Raw genomic sequence first — 12,470 nt, forward strand, 5'->3', positions numbered from 1 at the left:
GGAGTTCTATTAGTGAGGTCATTCATTCTTTGAAAAACAGGTGGCAATTATTGCCCTTATTTAAGGAAGGAAGGCAACAAATGTACATGCTGGTTACAGTGCATTTCTCTCTGAAATTCTGAGGAAAATGGGTCATTCCAGACATTGTTCAGAAGAACAGCGTACATTAAAGTTGATTAAAAAGTTGATTGGAGAGAGGAAAACAAAAGTGCAGAAAATGATAGGCTGCTCAGCTAAAATGATTGCAAATGCTTTAAAATGGAAACCAAAACCTGAAAGATGTGGAAGAAAGCAAAAAAACTACCATTCAAATGGATAGAAGAATAGCCAAAATGGCAAGGATTCAGCCAACAATCAGCTCCAGGAAGATCAAAGAAGGTCTAAAGTTGGGTACAACCAGTCTGTCGGATTTTACATGCAATTATTGCTAGCATCTGGTATAGCTGCTAGCAATAATCACCGTGTTCTCTCGCGGGGACGGCTTCCCCCACCAGGAGAACACAATGACTCTGCGGGAGGGATTCCCCTGTTTACACTGACTGTGTTGATGGTGGAAATTAAGCAATTTCCTTTCCTGCAACCCGTGGTTACAGGAAAGAAAAAGGTTCTATGGCCAGCCTAATGCCAACAAATTTCAAACCCCAAGTACAGTACCCCATCGGTTTAAAAATGTGAAAGGTGTATAATGGAAGCCAGATTAGGGTAGGTCATAGTGGATGAAAAGGATATAGGTGTGATGAAGATAAGCCAGAAAAGCTTTATACAGGAGCACTGCGGTCCACAAAAACTGCAAACTATATAGCTAAAATTAAAGATAGACTTGAAATTTTCCACCAAATATATACAGCAACTGGAGATTTTGTGAGTATTAACAACTTCAACAAGTAAAAGATCTACAAAATTGTGAAGATAGTATAAAAAAAAAAAAAAGCTAGTATATACACTTATCTGAAGGAGGTAAAACTCCTTACGGTATCTGAGGAAGCTAAAAATGACTTGGACAGGGAAATCACCAAGGAGGGAGCAGAAACAGAAATTAAAGGTTGTTTTTTTTTAAGTTTTTTTTATTCTGTATTTCTTTATTTAATTTAAAGAAAAGAAAAAGACAAATGCAGACACAAATCAGTGATAAAGCTCAAGTACAGGTGTTGCTACAACATCATATTGAAGTAAGAACAATACCTATTCTTCTGAGCAAGTGGTCTCCAAACTGTGGCCCTTTGCTTCTTTTTATCTGGCACTTGTGGCACTATTCCTCCCATTGATATGAGGCACTCATATCCCACTGACACAAACAATGAGGCACCATTCCTTCCACAAAAAAGGGGCACGTTTCCTACCACTAATACCAATGATGAGGTACTATTCCTCCTATTGACACCAATGAGGGGGAACCATTCCTCCCAATGATAGCTATGATAGGGCACCATTCCTACCATTGACACCAATGACGGGCACCATTCCTCCCACAAAAACTAATTATGGGACACTTATTCTCCTCCTACTGACCACCAAGCCTGGGGCATTTTTTACTCCCAATGGGCACAGTCCAGCCCCCCTAATGTCTGAAGGACAGTAAACTGGTCCTTTGTTTTGAAAGTTTGGGAACCCCTGATTTGAGCTGTAAGGTGCACCATCTACTGTACATTATCACTATGTGGAGGATAGACCACAAAATGATATATCCCACAACACGGTGTCATATTATCAAAACAATGAGTGATAACTGTAAAAAGCAAAATTAAGAGAAGTAAAGTTGTTGAAATATAAGAGGTAAACCTGAAAATAGGTTCCAGTGTATAGTGTATACTGTATGTGATGTACTTTGCTCATATAGTAGTCTGTAGTGTGTTGATTATTGTGGTAAAACAAAACAGTTTGTTAGGAGGCTTAGGGGAAGGGATGCCTCAAGATAAAGATATGCATCTAGCTTCTTATAGCCAAGGTTGCCATATTCAGTCTGATTGCCAAGATTCAATTGTTGGTAGTTTAGCTGGTTGATTGCGCTTCTAAAGTAGGAGTAGGAACCTTAGATAGATGGCGATCTACCTGAACAAGGGAGAAGTCAAAGATAACCGGGCAGAGTGTCATCCAATATTGCCTCCTCACCGCCTCATTTACCCTACTGTACTATTGTGCTTAGATCTGCCCACAGCTTCCCACACACAGTTAACCTTCCACTGCCTGGCCAGCTTGGGTACACTCTGCTTGTTGCAACACTACACTCCACCTCTCTGCTAAGGCAGGGATACAGAGAGGCAGAGTGCTGCTACTACCAGTCTGCCTTACACTGCTGGAACTATAGAAGCAGCAGCTGATATGCCGCCCGCCCTCTCGTCGGCACCTCCGCCACAAACATATAGTCCCACTGCTTCCATACGACTGAAGGTCGGCAAGCCGACACTGCAATCTACCAGTCACCTGGTGGGGATTGACTGGTAGCCTGCGATCGAAGGGTTTGCCGATCCCCGTCCTAAAGTAAGTTGTAAAAAGCTGATATATGGTTGCTGGAGTGTGATTGACTGTACAAGGTCCCAGGTTTGAGCAACATCATACTCAGAGGGAGCCTGGAAAAGTCCTGTATGAGGTTTACACACCTCCCAGGCTCCTCTCATACACTTTTATAGATCTGATTCCTTGTCCAGTTCAGGTTGTGCACCCCTCCCTTTTGACAATTTAGGATCACCTGAAACTCAATCGGTGCTCAGAGTCTGGGGAACAGACAGGCTGTGTCTGTTAGAGGTTGGTGAAAGCAAACAAGCTATGTATGTGGAGGCTGACACCCTGATAGTCAGGATATTTGTGTATGTAGTTCGTCCAGAGACGTGGATAGGATTTTGTTTTTCTGGAAGTTAACTTTTCTGGTTTACCTCACTATACAGCAGTTGTAAATGGAGTTGTAAATAGCACAAATAAACACACCACTGTTTACTACTATTCCATAAGACTGGTATCTGTGCCTGAAAGTGTGATCACCCCAGAGAGCTTTTATACCTGCTATCTATGCCCAGATCATACAGTGGAATCGTGAAAGCATATGTCTAAGCCCAAGTAATTTATAGAAGTGTTGCAGGAAATAGGTAGTTGAGGGTTTTCGAAAGGTTTAAAAGGTGCATGTCTGAATAAAACCTTTAACTTGTGTTCACATATGCATGGGGCCGGTTTGCAGCGCAATATCAAGCCCCGTCTGGTGCGATTTCGTTCAGCAGTTCAGGTGAGAATTGTTATACTGTACGAAAATCGTACCGGACTCCTTAAATCACACTGCGGCTGGTCCGCACATATGTGAACCAGCTCCGTAGAAAAGGCTTTTGGTTCACGTCATGAATCAGATGTAGTTCAAAACTCATCCAATTCGCTTATACGTGAGACCTGCAGCTCTACTGCACTTTGCCATACACGTCTATTATCTTGTGGGTGTGGCGCACTGTCAGAAAGCGCACCAAACCTGCAGGATATAATAGATGTTTATGGCTCAGTGCAGCTAACCCGCAGGTGCATCCTTTTTTTTCTCTTCCAGCTTTAGTTAGTATTGCTCTCCAGGCTGCTAGAAATGTCCCAGGTGAAGTGCACTTGGTATCACTCTGTGGGGAACAGGAGCCAGCGCTATTGAGGAAATGTATGTGGCTCCTGCTTTCTGTGCAGCTGCCTGCTTCCTCCACTGCTGGCGCCGGCATGATGCACTCTGATGTACTGGGATGGTGGGTTGCCAAGCAGATCGCGATCAATGAGTTACCGACCCTGGGCATCAGAGGGCTTCAAGGGCCACAGGTTGAGGTCTAGGGCTTGAGCATCAATTTGTAGCAAAGAAGTAGCTGGAGGAATAGACTGCCACTGTTTATACTGGACTAGAAGGGTGACCTTATAGTATTTTTTAATATCTGGAGCACCCATACCAGAAGCCCTTGTGGGGGCACACAGGATAGTTTCAGATACATGGTCTATTTTTACTACAAATAAAGTTACTGAAAATAGACTGAATATGATGAAGTTGCATCAGGTGGATTGGCACCCAAAAGGGGAAGTCCTGCTTTAAGGACTGCTCCCCCACTTCCCATTAAGGATTGGCACCTTGGGGGGGCGGGGGAGGAGCAGGTACCCGAATTTGACAGGTACCCACTCCCACTTCCGGTCTGATCTCTTAGGCGATTGGAAATGGAAGGTGTCCTCCCTCCCTGTAGTCTTTTCGGACACGTGACAGGTCCCAGAAGACTACAGCACCATTCACGAAGTGCAGCGCTACTCGCGCATGCACAGTGGGTTCCCGGCTGTGAAGCCACAAGCTATCACAGCCGGGTGCCCACACTGAAGATGCCGGCCTCCAGGAATACAGGACGGCCGGTGAAACGGGCTGGGGGGGGGGGGGGCACACACCACGGGACAGGTAAGTGGCTGTTATTTAAAAGTCAGCAGCTACAGTTTTTGTAGCTGCTGACTTTTATTTTTGACAAGGTGAGTAGAACTCCGCTTTAATATCCATATTTAGGAAGGAGATAGATCTATAGTTAATGGGATTATTCAGATATTTTCGTGGTTTGGGGATGATGACTATGAGTACTTCAAGGTTTTCTTAGGAGAGTTTCTCGTGCACACAATGTGATTAAACATATTGTTCAGGTGGGGCAGGCAGTATTTGGAATAAGGTTTCTAATATTCAAGACTAAACCCGGCGGACCCAAGAGATTTATGTAAGGGTAGGGATTATCTTTTTAATTATCGTTTCTGTTAACGGAGTGAACAAAGTTGCAAGTTAATTAGGGTCCAAAGTCCAGAAATTGCTGAAATTCACTGGGTGATGGGGTTGTTTGCTCAGGTAAAGAGTTGAGGTTATATAGTTGAGAGTAAAATTCACTGAAAAGGTTGGCAATTTTACAGGGATTTGTTACTTTTTCACCTTTATGATTGCAAAGAAATTACATTTTCGTCTTCGCAAGTTGGCGTTTATGTTGTTTAGCCTATAAGGGCCGTTTTTATTTCCCTGAGAGTACGAGGCAAGTTTGAGTTTTTTAATATAGTAATTGTTTACATCCACAGCTCCATAAAAGGACAATGCATGGTCCAATCGTGTCCGCCTGAAAAACAGACAGGCTGGCCAGATCAGTCCACCTGTGTGAAAAGGCTGTAAGGGGGATAGAGGTGTAATGGTAAAAGTAATAAGAGGTAGCTGGAGCAAAGGACAAGATTAATAAGTAGTGAGGGCCAGATCAAATAGGGTGTATAGGGTTCTTTTGTAAATGTATTCTTGTTAGTTTACCTTACCATGCCTCGCCCCCACCCACGTGTCATGTCTGCATGTATAAGTATTACATTTGTGTTGTAGGTTTCTTTTCTTATAGTAAATTAAACTACTAGAATAAAAAGAAAAAAAAAAAAGAGATAAGCAGCCATTTACCTAATTCAGTCTGTGCCTGAAGTACACTTGGGTAATTTATGAGTTTATTCATTTGCTGAAGAACAGCCTGGAAACCTTTAATACCTTCAGAAAGTTCCATAACTATATCTACTCTCCGTCCTGCAAAACAAACAAAGTGTATTTACCCATACATATACAAATAACTATACAACATCTAGAGCAACACAGGCAGAAATGTTTGACTAATTGAAAAACAATCAGTTCTTGTTCACATATGATATACACAGATCAGTCATAACATTTGGATCACTGACAGGTGAATAATGTTCTCTTGTTACAGTGGCATCTGAAAGTTGGTGGGATACAGTTGCAAGAAAAAGTATGTGAACCCCTTGGGATTACATGGAGTTTTGCATGAATTGGGCATAAAATGTGCTCTGAACGTCATCTAAGTCACAACAATAGAAGAACACAGTCTGCTGAACATAATACTAAACAAACATTAGATGTTGCCATGATTTAATTGCACATAACATGTAAACATTCACAGTACAGGGAGGAAAAAGTATGTGAACCTTTGGACTTAATAACTGGTTGACCCTCTGTCCACAGTATATTTTGCCAGTAGTGCTGTGGAACATCCAGGTGCTCTTTTGCAAACTTCAAACATGCTGAAATATTCTTTTTGGACAGCAATGGCTTCCTCCGTGGTGTCCTCCCATGTACTCCATTCTTGTTTAAGGTTTTCCTTATTGTAGATGTGTCAACAAAAATGTTAGCATGTGCCAGAGATTTCTGTAGGTCTTTAGCTGACACTCTGGGATTCTTTTTTACCTCATGCAGCATTCTGCGCTGTACTCTTGCAGTCATTTTTACAGGACGACCACGCCTAGGGAGAGCAGCAACAGTGCTAAACTTTCTCCATTTGTAGACAGTCTGTCTTACCGTGGACACATGAACATCAAGGCTTTTGGAGATACTTTTGTAACCCTTTCCAGCTTCATGCAAGTCAACAATTCTTGATCGTAGGTCTTCTGAGAGCTCTTTTCTGCGAGGCGTGGTTCACATCAGACAGTGCTTCTTGAAACCAGTAAACCCAAAACAGGTGTGTGTTTTTTAAGGTATGTACTCTCCAGCGCCTCAGGATATGCACAGCCAAAAGGGAAGCCAAGGGTACCAGGACAGCGACAACCAAAGGAAATGTTCCAGGGGTGCAGCCCTCCTCAGACGGGGAAATCAGCCACTGGATAGAGAGAAAACAGGTGGCGCACACACCTAGTGCATTATCCAAGGTTTATTGTAGGAATGAGATAATAAAAACATACTCACAGACAAAGCATGTATCTAAAAAGCATAGAAAAATGACAATGGCCACAACGGCAGGCAAGGTGTTCTCACTGTCAGTGCGGTCATTTCGCGTTTCGGGGACGAATCCCTTTCCTCAGAGCTGATGACCAACCTCTGATGCTGATGTATGATGTATGGACAGAAAGAGCCTCACTGTTGATGCCTCAGACTGCTGGGAGATTCAAAGCGACCTTCATCTCCCACACTGGGGGAGGACTATGACGACACTGCTGTCAGTCACACAACACAGGTGATTTAACCTCACAAAGGATAAGGCACTATTGTGGCTCTTTCTTACATGGTTTCCCAATATACTGGGAGGAGGAAATACCACTCAAACCATCCCTAATTATCCATTGAGGCTCAGTGTGGAAGGAGGAATAAGGGAGACCTCTGGTGGCAGGAAAATGGCAATATAAATCCACGGCATGGATGGAAATATATATATAGCATGAAGATTACCACCCAGTCCTGATAGGACAAAAGTGTTGTTAGCCACTTTGTTTGGCTAATTAAGGAGGTGAGCGCACACCTATCTATAGAGCACGGGGAGTGTGTCACAACACTGTATTTGTCACTGAAAAGAATTAAAGCACAAAGAGGACTAGTTATGAATTTATTTTTGAGTATTTAAGTAGTAATATATTTGAAAAGCAAAAAACACTGCACTGATTTGAAGCACAAAAGTTTTTCACATCACTATTTATATGAACACTTGTATATGATTGTATGTTTATATTATGGAGCGCAGCACCTGTATATGTATTTGAATATATATACATTTTTATATACTTTGTTTCACACAGATAATGAGTATTGTGTAAAGTGTTGATGCACCATAATTTGATGAAATAGTTTGTTAATCAATTTATTGCACAAGGAGAGTATCACATTTTGGCTCACGAGTACTATTAATTTCATCAGTGTGAAGCTTTGTTCTGCTGCAAACTATTGGTCCTGCCATTTATGTGGATGTTACTTTGACATGTACCACCTACCTAAACATTGTTGCTGACAAGTATATCCCTTCATGAAAATTGTATGCACTGGTAAAGTGACCTCTTTCAGCAGGATAATGCACCCTGCCACACTGCAAAGATGGTTCAAGAATGGTTTGAGGAAATCAACAAGATTGAAGTGTTGACTTGGCACCCAAGTTTTCAAGATCTCAATCCATTGGGAGTCTCTGGGATGTGCTGGAAAAACAAATTTGATCCATGGAGGAACCAGCTTGCAATTTACAGAACTTAAAAGTATCTGGAGCCAGATACCACAACATACCTTCAGAAGTCTAGTGGCATCCATGCCATAATGGGTCAGAGCAATTTTGGCAGCAAAAGAGGCTGTTTTGGTGGTAAAAGGGGAACCTACTCAATATTAGGAGGGTTACCTTCTCAACTCACGTTCACCTACTGTCGAGCCCCAAACATTAAGAGCCAGGTAGTTCCTAGCATACTAAAGAGAAAAGAGTGCATCCCCAGTACACAGTACAAGGTAATCCTTTTTCCACTTTGATAGACATCTACAAATGCCACAAGAAAAAATGCCCGACATGCCCTTTTGTACCGAATGGTCTCAAGTCATTTACCACTAATGGGAAAGAATACCCTATTGCCAGATTTTACAACTGTTCTACAGATTTTGTGATCTATGCTCCCATCTGCCTTTGTGGCATAGTGTATAGATAGGTAGAACCATTCAGAAAATGGAGAGTCAGATTTGGTGAGCAGACGCGCTATTGAGAAAGGGGGCAGTAGGTATAGCGTGCCTGTAATTCCTATGAAATGTGTTGGCCTTGGACCCTTTGTTTCTTGGGTAATTTTTACAATAAAGCATTGTTGCCCAAACGCTAGTGGCATGAGAGGTGACTTGATGTCATTTCTCTAGGCTAAAGGAACAGAGTCACAAGATGTTCTGCTGAGAGCAAGATAAAAACTTGTTTATGGAAATTGAACGTGTTTATGACATCTAGTATGTCACATTAGAAGATAAAAACCTGTTTAAAGATGTCTACTTGCTTGAGAAGTTAGAAATCCTTAAGTTTGGGGTAGATGAGTAGAAGTTTAGGGCAGATAAGAAGCAAAATGTGAATTTTTAGATAACGAATATGGTGGTTGAACATGACTCTGTTATCCTCCCAGAACCCTTCTGCTAGCTCCTCCTATGGTGGGTGTGGCACCTGCCCACTATTGGACTGCTTCCAGAAAAATGGTTTAAATGCCGGAGGTCCAGGCAAGACCGGTAGGAAGCCCCCCTCCCCCTAGTTGCCAGAGGACACTCTGACGCTTGCATTTTTGCCAAGGCTATATGGGCTCATCAATTGGTCACACCTACAGCTTCTCCGTGACCCCCGGGCAGTATGGTTCCAATGGGATTTCACAGCTCCTAACATAGCTTTGGTAATGTATTAATTCTATGCTGTGACACTGTCAAATGATGTCTATTTCATGCTGTAATGCTCACATGATTATTGGTGTGTGTTATTATGCAGATTATGATGACTATAAGATATAGCCTCCTATGTGTCGTGTGATAATAAAAGTGAAGGTTTTGACAGTGCAAAAATATTGCAGTTGGATTCTGTTATTTCTTGGAGTGCTGAGTGAATGCTATGATGTGCCAGGGCAGATGTTCATTTGGTAGATGGTCTTTCATATGCGTAGAATAAGTAATGCTTTAAATGCTGATTAAAAGGTACAGTTGCAAGAAAAAGTATGTGAACCCCTTGGGATTACATGGAGTTTTGCATGAATTGGGCATAAAATGTGCTCGGAACGTCATCTAAGTCACAACAATAGAAGAACACAGTCTGCTGAACATAATACTACACAAACATTAGATGTTGCCATGGTTTAATTGCACATAACATGTAAACATTCACAGTGCAGGGAGGAAAAAGTATGTGAACCTTTGGACTTAATAACTGGTTGACCCTCCTTTGGCAGCAATAACCTCAACCAAACGTTTCCTGTAGCTGCAGATCAGACCTGTACAACGATCTGGAGTAATTTTGGACCACTCCTCTTCACAAAACTGTTTCAGTGTAGCAATATTCTTGGGATGTCTGGTGTGAATCTCTCTCTTAAGGTCATGCCACAGCATTTCAATCGGGTTGAGGTCAGGACTCTGACTGGGCCACTCCAGAAGGCGTATTCTGTGCTGTTGCAGCCATTGTTTTGTTGAATTACTTGTATGCTTTGGGTCATTGTCCTGTTGCATCACCCATCCACTGCGGAGCTTCAGTTGGCGGACAGATGGTCGTACGTTTTCCTGCAAAATGTCTTGATAAACTCTGAAATTCATTTTCCCATCAATGACAACAATCCATCCAGGCCCTGAGGCAGCAAAGCAGCCCCAAACCATGATGCTCCCTCTGCCATGTTTTACAGTGGGGATGAGGTTTTGATGTTGGTGTGCTGTGCCTTTTTTTCTCCACACATAGTGTTGTGTGTTCTTCCCAAACAACTCAATCTTGGTTTCATCTGTCCAAAGTATATTTTGCCAGTAGTGCTGTGGAACATCCAGGTGCTCTTTTGCAAACTTCAAACGTGCTGCAATATTCTTTTTGGACAGCAATGGCTTCCTCTGTGGTGTCCTCCCATGTACTCCATTCTTGTTTAATGTTTTCCTTATTGTAGATGTGTCAACAAAAATGTTAGCATGTGCCAGAGATATCTGTAGGTCTTTAGCTGACACTCTGGGATTCTTCTTTACCCCATGCAGCATTCTGCGCTGTGCTCTTGCAGTCATTTTTACAGGACGACCACGCCTAGGAAGAGTAGCAACAGTGCTAAACTTTCTCCATTTGTAGACAGTCTGTCTTACCGTGGACACATGAACATCAAGGCCTTTGGAGATACTTTTGTAACCCTTTCCAGCTTCATGCAAGTCAACAATTCTTGATCGTAGGTCTTCTGAGAGCTCTTTTATGCGAGGCATGGTTCACATCAGACAGTGCTTCTTGAAACCAGTAAACCCAAAACAGGTGTGTGTTTTTTAAGGGCAGGACAACTGTCAGCAACACATGCAATATCATCACACTGATTGGAGTCAAGTTTGGCTCACTCCTGGCTCCAATTAGCTCTGGGAGAAGTCATTAAGCTAGGGCCTCACATACTTTTTCCTCCCTGCACTGTGAATGTTTACATCTTATGTGCAATTAAACCATGGCAACATCTAATGTTTGTGTAGTATTATGTTCAGCAGACTGTGTTCTTCTATTGTTGTGACTTAGATGACGTTCAGAGCACATTTTATGCCCAATTCATGCAAAACTCCACGTAATCCCAAGGGGTTCACATACTTTTTCTTGCAACTGTACCTGCATGACTACATATTGATTGTGTGCATTTATATGACTTACTTTTAGTTATTGCACTCAGTATTTGTATTACAGTGCCTTACACACGTTACCAATATTCATGGTAAATCCACCCATGGTCTAAAAGTGTGGATTACTGACCACATCCCAAACACTTGCTCTAGGGCAAAGAGGTTTAAGAAAATGTGAACGTGAAACCTGCTAGACTACCAAAGGATTTTCTTCATTCATCACAACATCTGTACATTTTCTAGTGACACCACTCACTTTTAATTTATACATGTTATAATGTTCCAAATTATTATATATCCATCTGTACTGCTAATCTGTCTGTACTCTTACTTGTGCTAATGCTCCCGATACCGAAACCAATACTAAACCTATACAAAATGAATGGGTTCAAATTGCACTGCAAAGAATTGCATGTGATTTGCACAGGAATGTGGTACAATTCCTAGCTGAATTGCATGCCGTTTCCCCCACAGCTCTTGCCCTGAGAGATCCTGTGTGCTATGAGCTGTGTCAGTGAGGAGGCTCCCAAGCGGTCAGCGGTGGAGGCTGGGTTGAGCAGTGGCGGTCCTGCAGGTCTGGGGAGATGGCGGTCTGGATGGCCAGAGCTCCGGTGGCTAGTGAGGAAGACAGTTTGTTGATTGATCCCTCTGAGGTGTCGAGGGCTGTGGAGAAGAGGAGGGCTTCCTGTCAGGTGGTAGGGATAGCTAGGCTGTGCTGACGGACGGATCTGAGGAGTGGGCGGAATGGATGGTCGGTGGCGCAGGGGTTGGAGAGACTGACAGCTTGCCTGAGTAACCCCATAGAGGGATTGAAATATCATAAAGCCAGCTGAGTTGTGATAGATTCCCTAGTGCGAGTGTCGGCAACCCGCGGCTCTTTTTCACCTTGGCTGCGGCTCCGGAGCACACTGCCCACCAGGTGACAGGCAATAGGGCGGCAATGGGCAAACTACGGCCCGGCGGACCTTTTAATCCAGCCCGCGGAGCTAGGCTCCCGCTAGGCTCCTCTCACAGTCCGCCCTGAAGACCGGTGTAGCATGAAAATCTGTCTCCTATGAGGATCTGTCCCCCTCGACGTATCTGCGCATGTGCCGGAGATCGCCGATCGGCTGCTAATGCCTGAAACTGGCACATGCGCAAATACGTCGAGGGGGACAGATCCTCATAGGAGACAGATTTTCATGCTACACCGGAACGGCGCGCGAACACGGCGAGAGGAACGCGCGGAGCAAAGGTAAGTGAATTGACACAGGGGGGGCTTGGGGACTTAATATGGGGGATGAATTAATATGGGAGATGAATTACTATATGGGGGATGAATTACTATATGGGGGATGAATTACTATATGGGGGATGAATTACTATATGGGGGATGTATTTTCAGTTTTAAAAATGTGGCTCTCAAAATAAATTTCAATTGTGGTTTTGGCGAGATTTG

At 43.0% G+C, this 12,470-nt stretch overlaps 1 protein-coding gene across 1 annotated transcript in view; it reads right to left on the minus strand.

Moving 5' to 3' along the window:
- LOC149441688 (zinc finger FYVE domain-containing protein 26-like) overlaps positions 1 to 12,470 on the minus strand; it is a gene marked incomplete at its 3' end in the record, with an annotated part of 275,032 nt that overhangs the window by 164,697 nt on the left and 97,865 nt on the right. The window contains exon 5 of the mRNA XM_089657042.1: positions 5,393 to 5,512. Within this exon, the coding sequence (XP_089513168.1) occupies positions 5,393 to 5,512 (120 nt within the window). The remainder of the gene's footprint in view (positions 1 to 5,392; positions 5,513 to 12,470) is intronic.

This window comes from Staurois parvus, unplaced genomic scaffold (assembly GCF_062004578.1).
Source record: "Staurois parvus isolate SC_StPar_1 unplaced genomic scaffold, SC_StPar_1.0 ptg000959l, whole genome shotgun sequence".
Classification (NCBI taxonomy): domain Eukaryota; kingdom Metazoa; phylum Chordata; class Amphibia; order Anura; family Ranidae; genus Staurois; species Staurois parvus.